The following is a 27,988-nucleotide window of genomic DNA, read 5'->3' as shown; positions in this document are numbered from 1 at the left end:
ATCTAAATATTGAGAACATGCGAAACGAAATCACAATGTTATTGACAGGTTAAATTACTCAGGGAAGAAAGTGAATTTCATGATATTGTAAATATTGTAATATTGTTTTCTCTTGACTATGTTAGCTGTCACCTCTCTGATATTTAAGAGGCTCAGAAAAGGTAACGGAGATGGGGTAATTCAATTTAATGAATACGGTGATAATAAAAATAGTTAATATCTCAGGCTTACTCAACTTACTGTGAATGACACTGAATGTGATACTTTTAACTTAGACTAGTTTAAGTTAGAGTAAAGAGTTAAACTTAGATTACTTAGATATCTACAGTAAGTAACTTACGTTTAAATTTAAGACTTTATCGAACAAGTTAAGCTCAGTCGCCGACATTTTTTGTGTTTGAATTTGTGTATCTCCGTAAAAATTAGACCTAGAAAAAAACTGATTGTATCTATGAATTCCTCATCCATTTTTCTTAAAAACTAGACATGTTTTATTCTATTACTACTCAGAGTTAAACTTATATTTGATGTTAAAGTGGGTCAGGTTGATGCTTTCAAAAGCTTAAATTATCGAACACTGTTTTACCTTTATCTTATCTTATCGAACATATTAAGAAACTATCGAACACACGAGAAGTATGGCGTTTTAAAAGTGTTAAAATCTTAAATTTAGTGAAAAGTATGGTGTTTCAAAAGTGTTACAATCTTTAAATTTTTTTTATTATCATTTTCTTTTTACGTCATGTCAAGACAGACAGATTTTCGCACATGCTCCACATCAAAGGAATCTATCAGCTCTGCTTAGAAACTGACGATACACATAAGTGTAAGGTGCTAAGCCCAGTAACGCATTACCGACACATTACCGTACCGGTACTTATTTAGGTCTTGAAAGCTATTTTGAGATATAAGGCCCTTAATAAATCCTATTATAATTTGGGGTAGAGCCTAATAAGCTTTGGTAGCCAATAGATAATCCCGCCCTCCCCAAGCTATTGCAGGGCACAACAGTTTACGTGGTTGACCTAAAAACAAAACATACGAGGCTCTACATATCTAGCCACCGATCTAGCACGCTCAGTGTATGTAACAGCCCAAAAGTCAGTGCTCTACTAGATATTTTTTGATCGGAGCGGGGGAGGGGTGCTGAAAAGCTATGGTAGCTTGTGAGCTGTGTTACCTATAGATGTAGATAGATCCGCCCTCCCTAAACCACCTGGTTGCCAAAAAAACAAAAAACAACATATTTTAGAGCACGCTTAGTATTTTTCACACACACACAAACAACATATCGATATATACTACGTATCTATCATGCCTAGTGTTTGTGACCTAATTAGCGGCTTGACCGTAGGTACTCGACTGATGGCTCCTCCCCCTTTCCCCTCAACATTGTTCTTACTACAACTTGAACAATGTTTTGGGGCTGTGTTGATGGCCTGGTTTACACCTGTGTGTTACGCTATCACTGACCTTTTTTTTCTTTGTTGTGTGTTAGTCTGGTGGCTGCGTTTAGATTGAGTCTTGAAATTTACGTTGTTACTTTGCACTGAAAAAGTGTGAATGTTGGAGAGTGGAATTGTGTAAGAAGAAGTGCGGGTAAGGGGGTGTAGGCAGAATAAGAGAGTGGTTAAATGTGTTATTGTTATTATTTTGTGTATTTGTGATGTTTCAAAGGAGTGTCTCTGTAGCGCATTATGAGCTTTATCATACTTTATGGCAAAAAAAATATAATTAAAAAAATATATATAATAAATAATTTTATAGACCTGGCGTCACACATCTAGATCAAGAAGCACAACTGACTATATGTATTTGAGGCTGACGTCACATGTATTTTAATGGTCGATCAATTATTGATGATCTCTGACTGTTTCTCTCTCCCCCCCCCTTTTTTTTTTACCTGCCCAAGACATTTTTATTTCAAAATACCATATCTACATTCTATACCTCCCCCTTTGCCCTTTCGTTTTATTAATATCTCTTCACATCAAGCACATGCGCTAGGTATTGGTTTATAACACATAATTCAGAAGTTAATAGAATGGGGCATCTGAAGAAATAAAACACAATTGAATACATTCCACTCTTGTAGTCATGTTGCCATCTCAATAATGTTATTAGGATCAAGCTATATGTGTCATAAAATCAAGCTTTTAAAATGGGTACAATTAGCTATTTGTGGTTTACCGTAAATGTGCTATATTTTTTTAAGCAAATAGATTTACATCGATATGCACTGATACAAATTGTAACATATGAGTACTTTATATCTGTACTTTGCGTTTTATTATTTAAAAAAATAACAATTAAAAAATATATAATTTAAATATTTTGTCTTCTTTGGGTTATATCCCTTTGATGTTTATTTTTAACATTAAAATGGTGTTCGATATTTTACGAAGCTGAGATTGCTTATATAAAAACAGCTACTATCCAACACCCCCTATTTAAACCTCAATTTTAATGTTTGGGTAGCAAAGGACACTTTAAAAAAATAGTTGCAAATATTTCTCAGCCTAATTAGAAGCATATTATATAGGTTTTGTTGAGCTGAAGCATCATTGGCATTAAAAAATACCCTTAACCCGAGACTCATTTCACTCTTCCCAAGAGGTCAAAAAAAGTGAAATTTTTATACCAATATAACCAATGCACTTTGAATATAAGTAAAAAATTATCCTCAGGTGAAAATGAAACTAAATATAACACAAACTATAAAGAAATGGACGATGCACAATAGGATGGACTAGTTTCGTCATAATCATCGAAATAAAGGAGAATTTTAAAAAATACAACATGGGGTGTTCGATAAGTACCTTAAAACGAAGGTGTTCGATAGATGTAAGTTAGTCTAAGACTCAGACTGCTTTATTATTGATCCTTACAGAAATTTGTTGTGATTACAAGATCTAGATCTAATAATAATCTATTTGACTCAAGATAAGACTTACTTATCATTATGTCACTTAACTTATGATAAGTTATGATGGGCCTACTAACTTACCCTTTTTTACTAGTCGACCTGCGGCATAGCATACACACCGCTATTTTGCAGGGCCAGCCTTAGACCACTGCAACCTATGCGACCGCAGTGGGCGCCGCACTATCATAGGACCTGCGCTAATTCTAGGTGTACAAATTATTAAATCAAACCATTTTATAACTTAACAGATTTACCGCTGCCTTCTTTCGATTTACCAGGAGCTCCTGGAAATCTCCTGAAATTGCAAAATATAAGAAAAGGTCCTGGAAATATCCGGAAATTATTAAAATCTTTTGAAAAGTCATTAAAATCTCCTGAAATATATAGACAAAATTGTCATTTTGGAAAGCGCCAATCCTACTTGCGATAAAAATACCTGGCATTATGCAAAACCCGTAATTGTGGAATCTAGTGAAAGAAGCTTCTCGCGCGTCAAACTAATGAAGAATTACTTGAGGTCAACAATTCTCATAGATAGGTTAAAACATTTGGTAATTCTTGCTATTTAGCGAGACCTATGTAGGAAACAGAATTCTTATGATATACTGTATGACATCGCTACACGCAAGGCTCATGTAATAATTCTGTTCATAGAAAAGAATGAATAAAATGCAAAGACGACTATATTTTCTAATACAAACTCTTAATTTTCACTTATTATCCTTATCTCTACCCAAACTGGGCCAACGAAATCCATTTCGTATTGGGTCCAACAAAGGTTAAGTCCAGCCCTGCTATTTAGTGACGGGTGAATACAGGGTATATTAACTCTTTCCATGACTTCTTGGTCACAATGGTTAAGTCCGGCCCTGTTATCTAGTGACGGGTGAATACTACTTGTTCCCACCCCCACCCCCCCTCATTTTTTTCGCCTCTAAAATTACGTGTGTTAACTCTAGTCCGTCCAACTTGCAGAAATAAAAGAGTGATCTTTCCATTACTTGGTGTCCAAACTATTGAGCCATGAAGAGAATTATATATATATATATATATATAGATACTTATAATTATAAACTACTTCTATTAGTATTATGATTAACCTTTAATAATTTTTATGTGATTATCTCATAAATGAAATCTATTCTAGTCAAGCAACATTTATGTGTGACTAAAGATAAAAGTATTAAAAGAAGCCAATCCTTGAATTTTTGATACAAAGCTCAGTTCACAGCTGCGGTCACACAAGAAGTTGCAAAAAAGATCATCTTGAGTCGAGACGTAAAATGCCACAGAACATATTATGCATGTTAATCTGTAACAGTCTGAATCATACTATAATTCATACTGATAATCAGTCAGTGATAACTGTGTATATAGTGACATAGTCACATAGTGTAACATAAGTCACAGTGATTCGTGTAACTGTGTACTCACTGAACCACTACTCAGACTACTGTATAAAATATAGATCTATAGTAAAAGTATAATAATGATATAATGTATACTATACATTGTATAAAATATACATCTATAGTAAAATTATAATAATGATATAATGTATACTATACATTGTAGTATAAAATATAGATCTATAATAAGTATAATGATATTATAATGTATACCATACTGTAATATTTATATGTTACGGTTTAGTCACTCACACAACATTGTCTTTAGGAGGCACCATTGTTAGTAGGGTCAAGGTAGCCTGTGCCCGGGGCATACTGATGTAGATCTAGATCTAGGAATCTAGTCAATCTAGACCTAATAATACTAATACTATTTAAATAATCGCTATAAAGTATATAGATAGACTATAGTGTCTATAGGTCGTGTTACTCTTAGTTAGTATTATATATTATAGTCATTATTATAGTTATAGTGTGTTTAGAACTGTTTTACTTATGTTTTACTGTCTGTACATTTTAAGTCAGTAATCTTGATTATTGAATTTTAATCTAGACTAGAATATCTTTTTAGTGAGTCTATAATAGCCAATATCTAGATTTACTCACAGCTTTGATCTAATTAGTAATCTAGATTAGTTCTAGCCACTATGAGACCAGTCTCTAATTAGATTAGTTCTAGCCACTATGAGACCAGTCTCTAATTAACTTAGTCTTACAAAAACTATTGTTTCTTGTTTAGTGTCACGAGTCAAGTCTCTGACCTATTTCGACCAGTTTCTAGAAGCGAGGTCAAACCAGTGCTAGTGTCCAGCGTAAACAAGTTAATTTTAGGTATCCAATCAAAGAAAGAGGTTAAGGGAAAAAAATAGCACACATCAGCTTCTAGAAGGTCAAAGTTACTAAAATAATTAGGGGAGAAGTTCCATGATTCTAGAACATCCGATTTAAAAAGTATAAATTAGGGGAAAGTCAGACGGTGTCCTCGCATAGTAGTAGTTCTTGTAGAGCGATGGCCCTCGCTTAGTCCTCGATTAGTAATAGTTTGGTAGAGTAATATTAGCGGGTACATTATTTAAAGTTTTATTAGTTGAAGTAATATTATTAGTTGAAGTTGAATGTTATACTAAGTGAAGTTTCATGTATCTTTAAGTTTTATTTATGAAGTATCAAGTCAAGTTGTTATTGAATTAAGAAGTTAATTTTATATGAAAGTTGAAGAAGTATTATTAAAGAAGTTTGGAAGAAAATACAGAGATGTTTCTTCATTTTATTGAATTATCAAGTTTGATAATATAATCCCCGGCAAGTGTGTTTGTCACATTTAGTAACCAAAAAAAATTAAGCGCTACTGGAAAATAAAAAAAAGTACCTTGACTAGATAGATATTATATAGCATTCCAGATCTAGATTTTAATTTCAGTAAATTCAGTGAGCTAACGACTCATTGTCAATAAACAAGTCAGACATTATAATAATTGAATTGAATGAACAATGAGTTGAATATTCAGAATAAGATTACGAGAAGAGTAAATAGACTGTTGATTGACTTGAATGAATCAATACTGCCTTTATAGTTTAGTTTTCATAATGGAGATGGGTTAGTGCTTAATGTAAGTTTAGATTTAGTCTCACATTTCAATTGAACTTTAAAATGAATGTAGTAGATCTTTTATATAAATGAATAGCCTGGGCAGTTGTTTTTTTTTTAAATATCTTTATGACATTAATAGCTGTTGTTATTTAAAATATCACTGAATAATTCACATATTATTTAATTTACATATTATTTTATATATCAGTATACATATACTATCTGCTTGTTTATATTTATACCCAGACAACCCCAGAGCTTTATTACTTAAGTTGGCAGTTAGTTCAAGTAGCGTTGTAGAGCGTCCAGTTATGAAACCACATACCCTTCAGTTTTATAGACGGCCACTGCCTCCTTCTTGCATTGACTTTGCCTCAGCGGAAGGAAAAACAATATTTGCTGAAGCTCTAGCTACTGGACATATGAACTCTTTTTTCAAAGTAAGATAATAACACACAAAAAAACTAGTTGTTTCATGTCATTTTATTTATTAAATCTACATTTAAATCTGTAAAAGGTATGAACAATTTGAAAACACTTATAGAACTAAACAGCTTCTGGTTTCATTATAGGTATTAAAATCATCAAAGAAAATTAGATTTCTGTATTTTTTTTTACATGATATTTTATTTCTTCTTTGTGTTTTCTATTGTCCTTAGTAGTCCAATGTAAGATTACCATCAAGTCCTAGTTTTTTGTTGAAATTAATAGATCTTTATCAATCTAATCATCTGTCATTTATTTAAGTTAAAAAATAGAAATTTTTACAAGAATGAAATATTTGAAAGTTTGTTAAGTAAAAGGGAGTAGTAAATAATATAGAATAGCTTTTTCTTTTCTTAGCTAGTTCTAAAACAGACCTTTTTTTTTAAATTTACATTTATTTACTTAGTGATTTCAAGACTATTTTTTTTTATAACAAAAAAAGTTGTGTATTAACAAGTTTTAATTAATTTGTTGTTGGTTATTTGGCTAAAAGAACATGTGTAAGTTATAAGAATAATTTAATTTTTTTTAAATTGATTTTTTTTTCTGACCTCACAGTTGTCATCGCAGTATCGAACTCAAGATGAACCTGCATATTGTGGTCTTACATCTCTTGTCATGGCACTTAATGTTTTGGAAATAGATCCAGGCCGGGTCTGGAAAGGTAAGGTTACTTAGATGCTGAAAGCATTTATCTATTTAGTTGAACACAAATTTCATTCATTTTTGTTGCATGTCCTTTAGTGACTTCAGATTAAATAAATAGATTGCCATCGGTATAATGTTCCATGAAATAGAATATAATTAGTATCATCGGTACAAAAAATTGCTATGACATGTACAGATGCCATAACTGTTTATCTAGCCTGGTCATGCGTTATGCGCGCTGGCTGTCATTCAGATGTCTTGATAGTCTTGGCTCATACCTTGCCTGCTACCATCCCCCATAGTCCTGCGGGAGGTTTGTACTAGGAACTGGATCTCTCACATGCATTGACCTTACCGTATGCGTCCCTGGACTTCTGGACGACTTTAAATGGTCAGTTAGCAATGATCTACGAGGAATTGATCACTTTCCAATCATCATTACTAACAATCTCCCGTCATTGGGACGACCTCAGCTGTGAAAACTGAATAAGGCCGATTGGGAACAATTCCAAAAAAGATGCTCCGAGGATATCACAGAAAATATCCTCGATGAACAGAACCCAGCTGATACCTTTGATAGCAAGCTACTTAGTATAGCCAGGAAAGTTTTCCCCCTAACCTCCGCAAATCCAAAACGGCCTAGCAAACCATGGTTTGATACAGCTTGCAAAAGTGCTATTGGCGATAGGAAAAAACGACTGGCTGCATTTATAAAGAATCCTTCCCAGGAAAACCTAAAGCTATTCAGGATAGCTAGAGCAAAGGCTAGACAAACCATACGGTCAGCCAAAAGGAATTCCTGGAGAAGTTTTGTCGGCAGTCTGGATGCCAAAACTTCTGCTAGAGCAGTTCGGAAGGCAGTAAGGCGAATCAAAGGGAAAGAATCAAATGCAGTAGGGCATTTGAAAAACCAAGGACGAACTGTCACGTCCCCCAGAGAAATAGCTGACTGTCATCCACTGCACACTACATGCCAGAATTCCAAAAAGTCAAAATCAGGGAGGAAAGACATCCCATTGATTTCAGATCAGAGAACAATGAAGACTATAACAAACCGTTCTCGCTTGAAGAACTGAGGGACTCACTGGACAAATCACATGACACAGTGCCAGGAGAAGATGAAATCCATTATCAGTTCCTCAAGCATCTTCCCGAACACTCATTGGCAACCCTGCTAAAAATCTATAACTGTGTATGGCAAACAGGCACTTTCCCAAACAGCTGGAGGAAAGCCACAGTTATACAGATACCTAAACCGGGAAGAGATGGGTCTGACCCAACCAACTATCGCCCAATAGCACTAACAAGCTGCATCTGCAAATCCATGGAAAGGATGATAAATAATAGGTTGGTCTGGTACTTTGAGAGAAATAAATAAATAAATCTCTAACTACCAGTCCAAATTCCGGCAGAGACAAACAATAACTGACCACATGGTAAGGCTGGAATCTTTTATAAGAAATGCATTACCTAGACAAGAACATCTAGTAGCTGTTTTTTTTTATATAGAAAAGGCCTATGATACAACCTGGAAACATGCATTCTACGTGACCTGGAGCTTATGGGGCTTAAGGGACACCTTCTCTACTTTGTAAGGGAATTCCTAAAGGACCGGAAATTTCAGGTTTGAGTGGGCAACTCCGCTTCTGACACTTATGACCAGGAAATGGGTATACCCCAGGGCAGCATTCTCTCAGTAACCCTGTTTAACATTAAAATAAACAGTATTATAAAGGCTCTGTCCCCTTGCATAGAGTGCTCTCTGTATGTTGATGATTTTGTCATTTTTACACATGGCAAAAACATGAATAGGGGCCTAATTTAGAAGGAAAATTACAATTATGTTTAAATAAAATTCAAAATTGGGCAAACGATAATGGTTTTAAATTTTTGGACTCCAAAACAGTTAGCATGCATTTTTGTAATTTAAGGGGAATCCACCCAGACCCTGAACTATTTATACACAAAAAGAAGATCCCTGTTGTGAAAACTACAAAATTTTTATGCCTCACCTTAGATTCCAAATTTAATTTTCTCCCCCACATTAAGGAACTTAAGAAGAAATGCCAAAAGTCATTAAACATACTTAGAGTACTCAGCCATACGGACTGGGGAGCTGACAGAGACACCTTGCTGTTGCTATATCGGAGTCTAATTTGATCCAAGTTAGACTATGGATCCATAATATATGGAGCAGCAAGGAAGTCTTATCTAAAAATACTGGAACCCATACAAAATGCTGCCCTGCGTCTCTGTCTCGGTGTGTTTCGTACATCACCAATCCCAAGTCTCCACGTAGAGGCTGGAGAACTCCCCATGGACATAAGAATGAAAAAGCTTGCAATGCAGTATATAGTCAAGTTAAAATCCAACCCCACGAACCAAATAGAAAATAGAAAACCCCACAGAACCCTCCTTGGTTAATGAAAAAACCTAAATTAAATTTATCCCTTCTTAATTTCAAAAAAAGAAAATACAGACCCAAGTATACTATAGGTCCACTTTAGGGAACTGCAGGAGAGCTACAGAGATTGTGGCACCATCTACACAGACGGATCCAAAATGGATGGAAAGGTCGCGTGTGCCTGCTCCTTTCAGAACAAAACAATCTCCCGTAGACTCCCCGATGGCTGCTCCATCTTTATGGCTGAATTACATGCAATATCGCTTGCACTTATGGCCGTCAAAGCATCAGAAAGGAGGAAATTTATAATCTGCTCCGACTCCAAATCTGCATTGCAAGCTTTGCAATATCGCTTGCACTTATGGTCGTCAAAGCATCAGAAAGGAGGAAATTTATAATCTGCTCTGACTCCAAATCTGCATTGCAAGCTTTGGGGCGGATGAAGACTGACATCCTATTGGTACATAAGAGCCTGAAGCTGTTGGACCAAATGACAGCCGACCATAGGGATGTCACCCTCATCTGGGTCCCCTCCCATGTTGGCATTGAGGGAAACAAAGCCGCAGACAGAGAAGCAAAGAGAGCCCTAAATCATGCTGTGTCAGGAACCCAAATTTCCTGCTCGGACATGAGACAAAGTATTGCCTCTGCCACCTATCAAGAGTGGCAGAACCGATGGGAGGCTGAGACTCACAATAAACTCAGGCAGATTGTGGTGGATGTCAGGTGGCGGCCCACATCTAAGGGTCTGACAAGGCGTGGTAGCACGACCATGTCCAGACTTAGGATTGGCCACACCTACATCACACACTCTTTTGTGCTGAAGAGAGACGAGCCCCCACTTTGTGAGTACTGTGACTCTCGCCTCACCGTGGAACATATCCTCGTTGATTGCCCCAGATACCAGGATGTCAGGGAGAAATATTTTAGAGCCACTAACTTAAAAACACTATTTGGTAATGTCGACCCTGGGAAGGTACTGGGCTTTATCCGGGAAGTGGGGTTGTCTACGAATTTGTGAACATGTACTATTTACATTAGATTTTTACCAAATAATTAAATTTTTACTACCTTTACTATTTTAACTGTGAATAGACCTTGATTTTAATGATATGACTGTATAGAATTTGGCCCTTGTTGTTTTGGCCCTTGTTGTTTAGAGAGTAGTCCTTAAGGGACTGCAGGCACGACATGGCCTAAACTGTGCCGATGTGCCTAAAATCAAAATCAAATCAAACCAAACTCTCTCCAATGGTCTCTGGTTCCATTGGTTTTGAAAGTGCTCTTCACTAATTTACAGAACAGTCTTAAGATAACATTGAAATTTACTCTAAATTTTTTTTTTTTACTTTGAAGAAATAAAAAAATAAAATGTTTGAATTTCTACTAAACCTCTAATCCCCAGGCCCATGGCGATGGTACCATGAAGACATGCTCGACTGCTGCACATCACTACAGTTGGCCAGAGAAAAAGGCATTAACATGGAGCAGTTTATTTGTTTGGCTCGATGTAACAACCTTTCAGTCCAAGCTGTGTCAGGTTCCAGTATACTTTCCTTGGAGGAACTAAGAGCACAGGTTTGTCCTTCACTCTACAATTTAAAATGAACATTTTAGACACATATATTATACAGACTAATATGAAGGCAGCTAAATCACAATATTAAAAACTCCATTTCATTAATGTAGGTCTACCCCCTTTTTTTTGTTTTTGTTTTTAAAGTTATTGTTAAGATGGTTTATAAACTAAATATACAGTTATAATATTGTATCAGTGTTTTAACTCTTTCAATGCAGCATTACTCTGAGTGTAACTTAGCTAGTGCTGGTGACAGTGCTGTTACTTCTAAGTGATTTATAATGGTTAATATTTTATTTTTCGAAACTACTGTGAATAATAAACTTATTATAAATATAATAAAGTTCTTAGTGCATTTGTTCATCTTTTATGAAATTTCAAGTGACATAATGTGTTTAGTTTTTTATTTTTCTATATGTATAGAATAAGTGTATAATTAAGAGCTTAAATCTTTTATTAAATTTATTTTTTTATGAATTTTTTTTTTGCATTTCCTTTTTCCATACTCATTTTAAATTTAATTTTAAAAAAATTTTTCTTGAATTTCTTTATTTTATTTATTACATATTTATAGAAGTCCATTAAAATAAAATAAAATTTGTTAGCTAATAAAACTAAAATTTTTAAAAAGTATATTAGTTTTATTAACACTACTCCCTTGCACATTTTTGTTTGTCCCAGAAAATTCTGTTGTTTTTTTTTATAAAAAAATATTCACTAAAAGAGTTAAAGCAAGACGTATTAAGTTTTGACTGTATATAATTTTATTTAGAGTGTAATTTAGGATAGACTTTTGATATGAACATATATATTTTGTGTTTTTTTTGTTTCAGATTAAAGCAGCCACTCTGAGAGATGATGTTGTATTTGTTGCCTCCTACTCCAGGAAGACTTTGTCACAGACAGGAGATGGTCACTTCTCACCCATAGCAGGGTAACTTAATTAAACACTTTTTGGAGGCTTAGAATTGGTTGTCTAACAAGTCAAGTTAGGTTGGTTAAAAAAATGATTTTCATAATTCGTCCTATTAGCTTGCAAACTCTTCATGAGTTTAAAAAAGATGCAAATGGGACGAGTATTTCCAAAAGGGCCTCAAAAGTTTTAGACAGTTATGTACATTTTTGGGTAAAAAAATAGCTACCTAATTGGCCATGCAATGGAAACTCTGGTTTGACTGTTATAATTTTTCAAAATATAATCATCTTATGATATTTGGCTTGATTTTTTTTATTTGAAAATAAGTTAAGCACTAATTACCACACTCTAATTTTTCTTAGTATTCAGTAAAGAGTTAATTAGATGTACATGAACATTTCGCACACTGTCTTGTGTAGAAATCACGTTGGACTGTTAATAGAAAAACTTGATAGTACAAAGCTCACTGGAAAGACTCCTTGCAACAATGAATCATTACAAGAAATACATAAAATGAGATATTCTAGACCAGGGCTGGCGAACCTTTTTCAGTCCGAGTGCCAATTATTTTCAATTTAAAAACAATGAAGATTGTTGCGTGCCCAGTAGGACTACTAATGACGCCGCTATATATAAGAAGTGATACAGCTAGTAAGTCAACTGCATGTATAAAAACATCTTAGTAACAATATTACTTGTTTATTCAATTTTATTATCCTGACCTACAGATTTGAAGTCTTAGGGCAGGTCAATCAGTGCGACTTCTGCTGTTGTGCGGTAGACGATAACAGTTTGATATCTGGTGTATACCGTGTGTTCTTCAAAGTTACACACACCGCACTGAGTTCATCGGTCAAGCAACTTCTGGCATCTGATTTAATATAATTCATTGTAGAAAATAAAGATTCGCATGAGTAAGTAGACGAGAAAATTGACAGCATGGATGCTACTTTTATCAGAGAATTGAAAGTTTTAGGCAGGTCATTCCAAACTTGAAGAATCTCATTTTCTGCTAATATCTGAGGTTCTAATGATCCATTTAACCGTTCACGTTCGATTAATTCAAGTCGGATTCGTAAGTCAATAAATTTCTGTCTCCAAATTGCGCTGGACTGAAACTCAACAAGTTGCATTTCAAAGTTGTGTAATCCCATCCAAGAAAACGTGGTCAAATCCAGAGTTTCAAAATCTACTGTATCTGGATATTTTATAAATTTGGAGGTGTACTCGAATTTTCAAAATTGTTCAAAGCTCAGTGAAAATTGTTCAGCAGTTGTGTCAATTATCTCTAAAAACAATCTTTTCTGATAATCTTTGCCGGTAGTATCATGAACTTTTAAATCATCATAAAATTTCTTCAGTTTGTTAAAATATTTTAATTCTTCCTTCTCTATGTCACGTTTGTAAATCTTCAACTTTTTCTCAAATGCTGTCAAGATGTCAAATGCCTGATCGACAGATTTTCCGTAACCTTGCAACTTCGTATTAATTTAATTTAAATGGGATGAAAAATCGGTAAAAAAAAAAACATTAGTCTGATAAGCCAGTCAACATTTGTCAATTCTGAGCAATTTTGTTTGTTATCATCCATAAAGATTCAAATTTCATAAAGGCATTCCACAAACCGTTCCAGAACGTGACCTCGGCTTAGCCAACGTACGTTGTTGTCCATTAATAAGCCAGAGTAACTGGACTGAAATAATTGAACGTTATTAATTATGGTAATTTGAGATATCCGTGATTTTTCCAAAAAAAAACAACACATTTCTTAATATCATCGTCTTCGCGTGCCACACAAAATCGTTTCGCGTGCCACCTTGGGCATGCGTGCCATAGGTTCGCCAGCCCTGTTCTAGACCTACATCGTTTCATATAGGAGGAATTGATTTAAAAAAAAACTATTTTTTTGTTTATTTAAATTATTTTGATGAGTTAACCCTGGACAGATTGATGTTTAGCTATGTGTTAGTCGACCTTTGTTATTTTTTCTCTGACACATCTTTAGTTATATGTGTGTACGTTGAAAAAGTGGTTTATGTTTTTTTTTTTACTAGGTTTTTCTTTCTTTCTGTTAAGTCAGCTTTTTAATTTGTTTTGTTGAGGTTCCAGGTATCATGAAGGCAGAGACTTGGTCTTGATTCTAGATACTGCTCGGTTTAAATACCCACCTCATTGGGTCCCAATTCAGACATTGTTGGATGCAATGAAAACTGTTGATCCGGATACAGGTAGTTGGATTGATACCTATATAATAAGCTTATGCTTATTACTGAATTAGTAACTAAACAGATAGTCCCTTAAAGTATTTTCAAAAAAACAATTTGATTCAATTTGAAAGTTAATTTTGAACTAAAGCATTATTTCAAAAAACAAAAATTAGATTCCTTTTATACTACAAACTTGCATGCAAACATTTTTTTATTCACATTTGCTTCATCATTTTTTTTATCTTCTTTATCCTTATTTTTAAAAAGTGGTTAATCCTAAGTCAGTTATGCCCCCCTTCTTGTGAATTTGAATAAACATAGAAAATTTCTTTTGCTTAGTATAGCTTTTTTCATCCACTGATTATCTTGTGGTATTACCAACCTTCAACACATGTTATGTATCATTTTTTAACATTGCAGTATGTATGGCCAAGGTTTATGGTTGACTTTGAGTGGCCTAGCTTGAGTGAAACAAAGACTGGCTGACTGATACCTCTTCCTTCCCCCCTCTCTCTCTCTGTCAGACACACACACACACACACACTCTGTTTGGGTTTGAGGGTTATCTTTGTGTCCACCGCAAGCAAACTAGGGGATATCCCTTCTCTTCCTTTGTTACTGAACATAAAACAAAACCCTGCACTGCCTTGTATTTCAAAACACTGATCACAAGAAAGCCTTCAGGTGTTGCATGTTTTGTGTATTTGAGTCTTTTTAAGTCTTCTTTTATGCTACAATCTAGGTAGATCCAGAGGGTATGCAATCTTGTCTAGTGCCAAGAATCAACCCAGCTTACTCCTGTTCAGACCTTCCCCAGCATTGACTATAGAGAAAGATAAATGTAGTGCAAGGATTCTACAGTTTGCCAAAGACTGGGCTAAGTATGATCTAGTTTTCTGTAGATTGGATCTAGTAGGATTTTAGTGTTCTTTAGATTTCATTCATATTTGAAGTTTTAATATCACAGCCTGGTATGGCAATCTGAGCATTAAAAATAAACTTCATAGAATCCTAAATGCTACTGGTAAGGTCATTTGCAAAAAACAAACCCCATTTAGGCAGCTGTTTAAAAACATTCACAAGAAAGCTATTTAAAAGATTTTAGAAATAAAAAAATCACCCTTTGTCAGGATTTTTTTATTTTACCATCACAAAAGACCTAACTCTGTCCCCCCTTAGCAATCAAATTATTAAATAAAATTCAACTATCTGATATAAACATTTCACATGTAAATTATCACTGGGTCTGGTGTGAATATATATTTTGGTTTTCTACTGTTATAATGTTGTTGTTTTTTTGGTGTATTGCACAAATTATAAGACATACTACCAGTATGTTAGTCATACTGCACAAATTATAAGACATACTACCAGTATGTTAGTCATACTTTAATTGTCAACTTTTTTTTATATGCCTGGAAATATTCCATGTTCAGTTTCTACAAAGTAGTGGATGACAAGGGTTTAGAGTAAAAGATACAAAATAAAAAGTGACTTTTGAACCTTCCTTTATTCAAGTTTCCCACCTGCATGCATGAAAATATTGATTGATATTCGTTTACACAACCAAGAAACAAATATTTATTTTTATTATTACAAAAAATAAGACTTGAAACAAAAAGATCCTGGAAAAAATATGTAATCATCGAAATATAATGAACTACACTTGATGTAGTAGTCATGGAAGCTTTTTCTCATTATATAAAAGTTTTTCCTTTTGTCTTTTTGGTCAATAATATTCCAGAAAGTAGCCAAATGAAGTTGATGTATGGTTGTGTGTTGTTTATATGACAGTCCAGACTTCATCTTATTTAGTGTACAGGTGTTGTTCATTCACAGACAGATAAGCTACACTTCATTTAATTAGCACATTTCACCAACCTCTACATACATAGATTTACTTGATACAAATATCTTACAAAAGTGAATAGATATTTGAAATTCAATGACTAGACTTCACAAGGTGTTATATTAAAACATCAACTCTGAATAAAATGGTTAAATGCACAAGCATAGCTGTGGGGGGGGAGGGTGCCTAATTAAAGTCACTGGGCCCAATTCATAAAGTAAATATCTAAGAATTCAATTTTCATTGTTAAACACGTTATTTCACAATATGAAATTTTTTAGTTTGATGATAAAGTACCGATGTCCAGTTCCTCAAGTCTGTCTCTTGTAGCAACTGCTTCCAATCACATCAGGAAACCAAATCCTCATACTCTTTCATGTTTTAAAGGTTCATATCCAGTTTTTCAATAATAATCCTATGATTTTCCTTTCTTACATTGACATCAAATTCTTTCTTAGACATGACGGCACCTTTCAATACTTCTTTTTCTGCTATTCTCTCTTTTATTCTTTTTCATCTTGTCTCTTTTTAGCGTCCATGGCCTCTCTTTCCATCATTCCTCCTCCTTCTTGATGTGTTCCTCCCCCTTTGTTGCTTCCTTATTCATTCTTCCTCCACTTTTTGTTCCTTCTGAGCCTCTTGACCTGTAAAGCCTAACACCTCTCCATCACTTGATGAACTGTGAGTTTATAGATTACAGAGTCTCCATTCTCAGAATTACAGTAATGTTTGCAAAATTTTAGTAACTAATTAGAGCACAAGGTATATTGTTAGTAGCAAAGAAAAGAAATAACTTATCCATGCTTTTCCTGAGAAAGTGTTTCAGGAGTTCATGACAATGAGGAGGTGGGGAGACTCCAGTATTATGTCACAAAGGATGTAGCCTATAGTCATCATCATTACATTGAAGTGGACAGAATGTTTGGAACTTTATAAAGAATATAATGTTATTTGTTGTTTGTTAATGGAATTAGCAGTTTATGTTTGTTTTCCTCCTGACCAGGTATTTGAATACACAGACGTCAACAGATCAAAAAGAGGTTATACACATGGCTTTATCACACCTGAAAGATCTCAAATGTAAGAAGTTTTTGTCTGTTGCCTTCTTTGGGCTGACCCTGCCCTACGAAGTGAACAAGGTTAGTGAACAAGGTTAGCGGTGATAGTTTCACAGTCCACTGTCCACAGATGGGGAAAGGAGAAGAGAAAGTCACCTGCCTGATCAAGAATCTGATAACAGAACTGGAGTCGCTGGACACTTTCAAAGCAGTGAAAGAGTTTTTCATAAAAGAGAAGATAGAGAATAAATCTGAATTTTTAAGCTTCATTCAGATGGATGGTTTAAGCTGTGAGGCTGACTCCCCTTATGTAGCACTGGTACAGACAAAGCTATCCAATGAGACTGCATGTTGTTCCCAAGAGGTTCAGGACAAGTGTACAGCTTACAGGAAACTCAGGAATGAAGTTGTCCTCAAGGAATCTGGGAACTTGAAGGACTGCACAGATTGCGAGGGAGCATTGACCATCCGCCCAGAACATGCTGCCACTCTGTTCCTGCAGGTATGGCCACACATGGCTGTCAACTTACCTCCAAGCCTCTCAGACTCTGCTGCGCAAGTAGAGGAGTCAAGTGGTTCCTCTTCTCAAGATAAGTTGACTCTTGGTTCCCTTCTGAAAGAGTATGTTTCTTTGGATTTGACTAAGTCAAATGGCCGTCTGGTAAAAGATGAGATCAACACAATTAAAGTTAAAATTGGGGAGCTGCTGACTTATCATGGTCAGTGTGGGACACCTCCTCAGTGCTGCTCTCCTTTAGCCTAGGCTCATAGTGAAACTTGTGCCTTGACATTTTTATAGCAGTACATTTAGGAATAACTTATTTTGATGCTGCCAATTTGATTTTTTTTTTAAATGTAACTATTTAAAAGACTTGAGGACTACAGAAAGTTTGACCTTATCTAAATGGAGATGAAAGACTTTTTAACCACACTTTCTGTATGAAAAGATCCAGGCTAGAAAATAGTTAAGTGAAACTCATTAGAATCCTGGGAATGGGAGAAGTTCAGAGCTAAGCACATAAGGGAGCATTTCATATTTTTCTACTGCCACTTCTATGGGAGAACCTCCTAGGATGTCATTGATATTTTTGTTGAATCATTGTGATGGATAGAGCATTTGTTTTCATCTATTTTTTGTAGAGTGCAAAATGCTATGGAAGTTGATGTACAGGTATACTTGTTTACAAGACTTTAAAACTAAGACTTCAATTTGGTTTTATGTATTCATCATTATGTCTAAAGGAAAGGTATCGATGCACCCACTAGGCTTAATCATTCCATACACTACAAAACAATCAATACTTAATGGCAGACTCTTTAAAAAAACAACAAATGTACTGTCCATTAATCTGTTAAATATATGTTGAACCAGACCAAATTGCAACACTGGGGCAGGTTTAGATATAATGGATTTTGTGTCACATCATCAACAAGGAAGAATATATTTGCTCGTATGTCCGGTGAGCCAAACTTGTTATGAACTGTGTGAATTGATGTCATTTATTTTGGCTGTATATTTGAGAAGAAATTTGGCTGTAATTTTTCCTTTCTTTCTATGCCACTTGTATATACTTGACTAATTTATTGTTCAGTCATTTTTTTGAATACATGATCAGCATTCTAGTAATTATACTTGAATTGTATTATTATCTTACCTAGAGTTTTAACTTTATACATTATGTAAATTTATAATTTATGTCATTTTTTTAAATCTTAGGAAAATAATGAGAATACCAATTTGGGGGGGGGGGGATAACTAACAATTTTTGACTATCTTGTAAATTTTTATTTCTATACTGTTTTTTTTTTTTGTTTGTTTGTTTTTATTCTAAATAATGACACGCAAAAAAAAAAAAAAATGAGACATACACATTTTTGTATCACCATGAAGACTTTGAAAATTGTATTTATAAACATCATTCTAGACTACCATCACAAGGTTGTAAACCATTTTTTTAAACATTCACCAGCCATTGTAAATAGTGCAAGGGAAACCATTACAAAATCGGGGCTAAAAGGCAAGATAAGGAAACAGGAAGAACCAAGTGACTATAGATTGAATGTAAAAATTAGTTTCCAACTGTTCAAAGTTCAGAACAAATCTTACGATTGGTTGAGTGACTTAACATTTGAAAAAAGCTTTCTATATAAATATGATAATTTAATGGTCTTATACAAATTGTGTCTCAAATATAAAAAATACAATCATCTCCATGTGTCAGACTCCATGTTTTGTCTCGTACACACTACCCCCCCCCTGCTGCATTGTTGGATGGTCTTTAACTGAAGGATATTTTCATTTCTCTTAGATTTGGTGTAGAAGAAATAGAATAACTAAGTCTAATGAGTCGACGGAACAACTTCTAACCGTGTCGCAGTGTAAGGATCAACTAGGGATCATCATACAATTCTCTTTAATGAGGAGAGACTCGCATTTTAAAATTTTTTTTTTTTCATTTCTGGGTCGAAAAACTTTGCAGTTACGCGTAAAAAAGAATCCCTGCTGGACATTGAGCGGTCCAACATAGCGCTACTATTTCGTGGGATAAGTGAAATAGGTTGATCTTGCAGTTGTAGATGTCTGACTTGGACAAATGACTCAGAAGATGTTTGCCTGTCTTGTACGGGTGTATTCTTGCAAGTTCGGTGTAACTGACAAACTTTATCACAATAACAAGTGAAGAATTAAGTCCAGACTGTCAAATAACTTGAAAAATGATTAATACGAAAAGACCACAGTCTAGTCTCTGCCAGTAATCGATGTTATTACCTTGAAGTCATATCAACTCTATAATACTAACAAACTAGCCAAATTCCACTATCCGAAACGCCACTGAATGTAGCTTTCAAAGTGTCTCATTTATGGTGCGTCGCTAGACTAAATGTCTAACAGACTACGGAGTGGGCTTGAATTCTAATTGTGATTCCAAACCACAGTTTCTTAAAAAAAAAAAAACACATTTGTCAGCTTGCGCATTGCGTTGTAAGTTCCAGTCAACTCTGGAGAAAGCGCCAAATGTTCAAGAAACTTCTCTTCAGCGCCTGACTGCATTACTGTCTCGATAAAACTGAAAGGCTGATCACACGACGACAAGATTCTATAGGGCAGGGGCAATGCTACATGTTGATAGCCCAACGCTTACTTCAAGAAATGTGATAATCATTGATGCATAGGGAACATTCTGCCAAAGAAATGTTAGGAACAGAACACTGACTGACCGCTTGCGTCGACTTGATTAAAGCCTCTATTAATGTACCGGTACTCAGAAAACGATTGATGAAAGAAAAGAAGATGAAGAAAGATTGATGGATGCCAATTTGTATGTTAATTAAAGGTTAAAGTGCAAGTGATGTGTGGCCACATATGAACTTTACTAGAGACCCCAATTAATACGATTCAGGTTGATAATGCATTGGTCATGTTGTATAACTCTATATAGAATACCGTAATTGCAAAACAAACTAAAGACTTTACGCATCTTAGTGGGATTTCAAGAAAAACTCTGGCTAGTGCTCATCGCTATAGTATAGATGATAGAAGCCAAAATTAAACAATACCATTTATACATAATTACATTTTAGATCTCTAACTAGATCTAGTGTTTTTTTTTGGTTTCTCATTCTGACCAATCTAGGGACATTCCAGTGTCTATAAACTCTTCCTGTTTAAGGTAATTACAAAAAATATTTGTTTAAAAAATGTTGTTTAGTCTAAAATATTCTATGAATACAAATATATATTTCATCTAGATTCTCTAAATTATTCTGGATTTTTATTTTCAATTCATAGGCCTGTGAGATACTTATAGAATACTTAAAGATAATCTTTAGATAAATTGTTACTAAATAGATCTAGGTGTAGAGAGAGATCCATCTCTTTCAATAATTATACATTTCTCAGCAGCGCCCTCTCCTCTTGTCAAATTACAATTTAAATTTTAGTTATTTCCCTTTGAAATTGTTTGTATAAGAAAATCCAATAATGAAGGTTTTTTTTAGAGACACTCATTGTGTTAATGAATTGTCACGGGACCTGAATTCATGACCCCAATCTGTGACCACTGACTACGGATGTAGATCTAGATCTAGTGTAACGGGACCTGAATTCATGACCCCAATCTGTGACCACTGACTACGGATGTAGATCTAGATATAGTGTCACGGGACCTAAATTCATGACCCCAATCTGTGACCACTGACTACGAATGTAGATCTAGATCTAGTGTCACTGGACCTGAATTCATAACCCCAATCTGTGACCACTGACTACGAATGTAGATCTAGATCTAGTGTCACGACTGGACCTGAATTCATGACCCCAATCTGTGACTACTGACTACGAATGTAGATCTAGATCTAGTGTCACGGGACCTGAATTCATAACCCCAATCTGTGACCACTGACTACGGATGTAGATCTAGATCTAGTGTCAAGGGACCTGAATTCATAACCCCAATCTGTGACCACTGACTACGGGTGTAGATCTAGTAGCCTAGGCTACCGTTATCTTACAAACACTTTTATCCAAGAAAGTTGTTTCCTACTGTCACACACTCAGAAATGTCTAAAATTTCATAAAATACTCTTAGATCCAGTTATTTTGGTTACACGTACAGTTTGTTGAATTGTTCAGTTCATGACACGCACACTTTTCATACATGAAGGAAATTGTTTTTACTTTTACAATAAATTTTGAACTATTCCAATAATGCAACTAAATTGCAATGATTTTAGAAAGTTTAGACTTTTAATATGAGAAGGAGAACAAACAAACAAAAAACGTTTTAAAACTACGTGCATGAGCACTTGAATGGTAGTTCTGACTTGACTTTACACACACTAAACATCAGTTGAGCTTCAGTGCATGACATGCATGGGCCTGGAGTTGTTTGTCACAACTGAGAAGTAGGCCTACAACTAAGGCCCTTTACATAAGATTTAGCTGAACTTGTTCTTTATTCGGCTACAGGTCTAGCCGTGCTATAACAGTGAAGTGAAATTCACAGGCGGAATAAATAACTTGACCATTGATTACGTAACTTAAGATGTCGATTGTCGAATCCCCCCCCCCCCCCCAACCAAAAAAAAAAAAAGCGACTGCCTCTCAAAATTGCATGCTGGAATGTCCGCGAAATCCAGGACAATGAAAAAAGTTATCTTGTAAATTATAGAGACTTTCTTTCTTTCTATACACAGTGCTAGTCACACTACAAGCTTGGTATTCAAAGGATCTGCCCATAATAAAAACTATTTACCATCTACAAACTATGGTCAGTTTGATGCCATCTGCTGGGGTCAACCCACTGGTCAGTGACCAATTTCGTTTTCAGAAAGTCCTTAGTGGTGAGACTAAACAGTCGTATATATGTCAGTGTGGTCATTTGGTGGAAGGAACTCAAGCGTAAGTTCAGTTCTGTTGCGTCTACTTCTATTAATAGATCGTGAAAAGTGTTGAACTGTTTTGTTTTGCTAAGTTTTGAAGATACAATTTGACAGAAGTTCCCAAACAGGAAGACACGCCACTCTTTTTTTTTTCTTTCTGTAATGTATTCAAAAGCTACATGCTAATACGAAGTGTAGTTGTATCAATTAGTTTGGATCAGTGACGTGATTAAATTGTAATAGATCTAGACTAACAATAATACATTTGTGCGATTAGAAATATTTTTACTAAATGTGTTTGTTCAGCGCTTTTTCATGTTTTTAGCTTTCTCGATGCACTTTGATCCTATCACTTGTCTGGACCAGTTGAGAAACAAAAGTGTGGGTGGTGGAAGAAGTGGGTATCCGTGTCAATTACCGTCATCGCTTTTAAAATGCATAAGAAAATTGTTTACTCAAGGCTCAAACCTCCTCAAGGGGACTAATTCAACTAATAGCACCAAGTACGATTTCTTTCCCTTGTTCTATACCGAACAAAATAATTAAATACCTATAGCTACTTCACTGTTTTTTTTTTATATTATTATTTTTTTAATGGAATCTTGCTTTGTCAGGTCCAAGAAATAATTGTGAAAATTTTCAGCTTGATCCGAAATCAGTTGTGGGAGAAATAACGTGTACAAACATTTTTACCAGACAAACAGACAGAAAGGGTGAATTGGTATAAGCTTTGTAAAAAAAGTTAACGCCCTGACCTATGAGTTGTAAGTGTCCAAGTTCGAACCCTAGTCAAACTTGGTGTATTTAATCTCAATTTATTCTCTTCGTTCTACTTCAGCAATTGAAGTTTTATCTGATCCTAGACTGTTTGTTGACATGTGGGGTTAAGGCAAATTTAGGAGGTTTCAGAGCTTTCGTCAGGCTTTGGGAGAGTTTAGTGCTGTCGTCAGGCTTTGGGAGGAGGTTCAATGCTGTCGTCAGGCTTTGTGAGGGTTCAATGCTGTCGTCAGGCTTTGAGAGGGTTGAATGCTGTCGTCAGGCTTTGGGACGGTTCAATGCTGTCGTTAAAGTTAAAGGCAAATTTTAAATTTCCATAGGTATTCTTAATAGAAGCAACCCGCTTATGTCATTCAGCCCAATATGCACAATGTCAAAAAATATTTAGTACATAACTTGTTTATTTGTTTTTTAATGGTATATAATTATTTTTTGATAATTTAAATTAAAATGATCGATGATGATCAATTACTAATAACTAGTTAATGAGTTTTTTCTTCCATGTATCTATACTTATTCCGCAAACAATAACTGGTTTGTCATTTATGAAAAAGGTTTGAACTTCAACCGGAATTCGGCCAGCCACTCTCTGTTAATACTGCTCAAGAGATAGGCCTATCAACTCAGGGGCGCTACGCCCAACAAAATGCCGCCACAATATCTCAGCCTTGGCACCAAGCCAGAGAGCCGACCATGTACCTACCGGACGCCTCTGCAGACGTCTGCTGCTCATGTCCCAACTGTGGGTGCCTGCAGCACAGGCCAGCTGCCCCCACGCCCATTTCTATGTCGTGTGGGTGCGACCCTTGCAGACAGGCTGGGGGAGCCAACACGTGCTGCCCCCCGCAACCCAATCGTCCTCTTCAAACACCGGGCGTAGGCTGGGGGTACTGTCCGCCCATTCATATGGACCCAAAAGCTTTAATAAGACCAAGAGATAAAAGTCTGCCAGACAGTACTCGACCAACAGGGTGAGTGTTATCAATAAGTGATTTTAATAGAAGCCTCTTTATATTTTTGGGAGTCAGTTATATAGATTGGGTTTCAAATAAGGAAATCCTTTGTGAGGTTGTGACACAGCGCCGTGACATGTTCTACGACAAAATGAACTACGCACAAAGAGAGGGCTTGAGGGACTTGAAAGAAAAGACTGGCTTCTCTCTTCATATTCTAGCTGCTGTCCTGAAAGGGGGAAGGGGTTTTGTAACCCTAACCATCACCGAACCCCTACGACACATGTGAAAGGACTGATGACGAATCAAAGAGACGTATTTTGAATACTTTGTGTTGTTTTGTTGTTGTAGAAATACAAAAAAAAAAAAAAATTCATTAATATTTTTTGTTCTATATAGGCCTTATGAATTTGAAAGAAAAGAAATAAGGCGTAAGTTATTACTTACCTTTAAGCCGTCCAGTCATTTGTCCAATCAAAACTTTAAAAGAAGGCCCAATTTTATTAATTATTACAATCGAATGCTTTATGTTTCAGAGCTCCTTATTTCGCGCAGGAAACGAACAAAAGTTGTCCACCATTCCAAGTTCCAAAGCCAATGAAAAGCTCATTCACATATAAAGATTGGTAAGCCAATTGATCGAGTCAATCTTGACTGGACACAGTCGAAAGACGTCAACATTTTAAAGTAGTATAGCAACATTTGGATTTCTTGGTTTTGTTTCTTTGTATTTTCGAAATATATTGCCGCGTTAAAAAAAACCGCCCATTTCTTTAGAGACTAGGCTTCTGAATGTCTGCTAAATAAAAGATTAATACCCTTGACTGTCTGGCTATGGGAAAGACACTGTCGTCACGATAATCCCTAATTCGAACATCGCCCGCTGCCCCCCCCCCCCTCAGCAGCCCTGTAGTAGGATTGGTCAAGCTCTAGGACTTATTTCTGTAAGAGGGACTAAAACTGACAAGGAGTAGTGTTATAAATGTTAAACTAGTCTAAATACACATCTTTACAAACATGCATTAACATTTCTATAGGGACTGATTGAGTAAACCTTCAAAGTGTTGTGAGGGTGTTGACTCCTTCCTTGTGTGTTCCCGCTAAACGATGCTGCCGAGTCGGAGGTCTTAGCTTAGTAAAAAGATCTATCATTCACCTGTTTCACTCTTATAAAAAAACAATGTTCTTTAGTGCTGTCATTTTATATTTAGCATGTTAGCAATACTTAGCATATATATATATATATTGTTGTAACCCTGCCTTGCACCAGTGCTTGAGGTGCGCACTAGCTCACTAGTGAAAGTAAACAGGAGGACACTAGAATGGAGAGAATAACAGTGCATCAGGGATAGTGAAGAGTCTGAATGTTTGGAAACTAAGAAGCCAGCTTTCGGTGCTGCCTGAAGGTTGTAGAAGGGACCTGGAGCGAAGCGGGGAAGGCTGTCGTTGGTCCACAATCGGGTTGCTCAACGGAGACGCCGTTGATGGTAGTGTTGTCTATGACTGTAATAGCGAGCCGTGCAAGCTTGGCTCCTACGACAAGAATCCTGACATTTGTTGTGACAGCGCTGAGCACAGATCTGATCATGTCATCGTGATTCCTGCATGCACCCAGACGTTCAATAAGAACTGTGCTGACGGGGCGCCCTCGAGGGGAGAGTATGATCACCGGAAGACCTGCCAACAAAGTCTTGACCAAACCGACGTTTGTCCTGATACCAGTAGCAGCAAGAGAGGCGCTGATGGGGGTGCTGCAGCTGGACTTGTGCACATAGGACGTTGCCCATGTGCCCCACAGACTTGTCTTTCGGACACGCTTGAAGATTATTCCGTGTTTGAAAACATGGCCTCCTGTGTGCCTGCGGTGCGTCGAGGAAACGTGCTGGAGCAACGTGTAAGACCAATGGTCTTGATGACCACCGCCATGACATCCACTGCCTCTCTTCCTGCCATGAAGCTGCCGTCGGTGCTGACTGAGAGAAAGGCCAGACAACGAAAACGACGCCCCCAAAGGCAGATCAACTGGAGAAGGAGAAAGCGGCACCTGCAGAGAGCAGTGTGGATGGCTTTGTGGGAAGCACGCTCCATTCAATCTGTGACTCTCACTGACCGACCTCCACCTACACTGACCAACCGTGAACATGTTTCTTTTCGAGACGAAAAGACTAAGGTGGGGGTAGTGTTGTAACCCTGCCTTGCACCAGTGCTTGAGGTGCGCACTAGCGCACTAGTGAACGTAAACAGGAAGACACTAGGATAGAGAGAAGAACAGTGCATCAGGGATTGTGAAGAGTCTGAATGTTTGGAAACTAAGAAGCCAGCTTTCGGTGCTGCCTGAAGGTTGTAGAAGGGACCTGGAGCGAAGCGGGGAAGGCTGTCGTTGGTCCACAATCGGGTTGCTGTCTAAAGGACTGGTAAATTAGTAGCAAGACTCTGAGGAAGCTGAAGGATGTTATGTGTTTGTCCTAGTGAATAAACACCTGAATTTATTTCCTGTTAAACTGTGTTGAGTTGCATCCTATTCGTTGAGTGCCTAGCAGAGAGTTGCAACAATATATATATATATGTTTATTTGTTGTAAGTTGACCTCCATTGACGCATATCATTTTTTTCTATAAGATGACCTCCATTTTACATGTCCATTTCGTCGTTCTGCCAGGTTGAATACAGTGAAAGATCGTGAACCTAAAGACTGTCTAGGGAACTGCTGCATTCCTTCCCTTTGCACCTGGTGTGCCCCGAAGTATTACGACTGCTGTGCCAATGTCAATGATCCCAGGTCATACTTTCTTACAAGGCAAAGTCTACCTCCATTCTACTGATGAGTCAGCAGCCACAGGCCATCGCAAAGATAAAGTTCAATTTGCTACATCTCCACAGATTCACTCTGTATATACGTTGCTTAATACCTTATCACAGCTATACAGCTGTTAGCTGTAGCTATGACTTGTCTCTATGTTTTCATCATCTTTTCAAATAAAGTAGTTCTTGCATACCATTGACAAGAAAATTTCACGTGAACAATGTTGTTATGGACAAGTTACAATTCAGTGTTCCTCAAACTAGTGACGCTCGCTGAGTCCAATGAATAATAAGAGCCCCACACATTGAGAAGCACAGATCTAATTATTTTTGTGTTAGGCGCTTCCGCGCAGTGTCTAATGCAGATACTTCAAACGGAGGTAACACTGAACGAAATCCAATAACACAGGCGGAAGGCCAACAACACTAGAAGTTAGTCGACGCTAATACTGAATCTCGAACAAGAAGTTTAATAATAACGAAGGGAAGTGTCGAATGTCGTCAATCTAAATGTCTACGTTTATATAAAGCTCCTTATATTTAAAGCCGTCAAGAACAGTCTGTTTACATCGGTTGATATTTCGCTATTCTTGTCCTATTTTTGTTTTTACTAGTCGCGATATTGTCTCTGTCAAAACTTTCCCTATTTACGAAACAAATAACGAATACCAAATCGTGCCATAACTAGTGTTAGTAATTGTTGATACGTCATTCTTCCTAATTTATTAAGTGTCGAAATATAGAAGACACTATGATCTCATTGGATAGTTTAGTCTTACTAAGCACACACACAATATATATATATATTTAATAATAATAATAATAATAGCAATCATAAATGAATTTATAATGACACTGTCAAAAAAAATATATTTAAGCACAGGTCGCTATGACAACAACCACAACAGCAAAAGTGAATAAGACAGAGTAATCCAAATAAGTCACAGGTTCCTAAATGTTGTCAAACTTATGACGTGTCTCAGCTCAAATGAGGAGCGAAT

General features: G+C 36.1%; 1 protein-coding gene across 1 annotated transcript; it reads left to right on the top strand.

Annotated features, from left to right (window-relative positions):
* LOC106057552 (uncharacterized) lies at positions 1-27,200 on the top strand. Its single transcript, XM_056020173.1, is given in 13 exon segments — positions 1-161; positions 6,173-6,366; positions 6,971-7,076; positions 10,870-11,042; positions 11,877-11,977; positions 14,069-14,187; positions 14,909-15,047; positions 17,019-17,165; positions 17,167-20,744; positions 22,270-22,474; positions 23,787-24,203; positions 24,722-24,811; positions 26,845-27,200. Coding segments are annotated over 9 exon segments (1,692 nt in total). The 5' UTR covers positions 1-118; the 3' UTR covers positions 17,837-20,744; positions 22,270-22,474; positions 23,787-24,203; positions 24,722-24,811; positions 26,845-27,200.
* The last annotated feature ends 788 nt before the right edge of the window (positions 27,201-27,988 follow it).

Source organism: Biomphalaria glabrata, chromosome 2, assembly GCF_947242115.1.
Source record: "Biomphalaria glabrata chromosome 2, xgBioGlab47.1, whole genome shotgun sequence".
Taxonomy (NCBI): Eukaryota; Metazoa; Mollusca; class Gastropoda; family Planorbidae; genus Biomphalaria; species Biomphalaria glabrata.
Note: the sequence above shows the minus strand (reverse complement) of the source record. Positions and strands in the feature narration are given on the sequence as shown.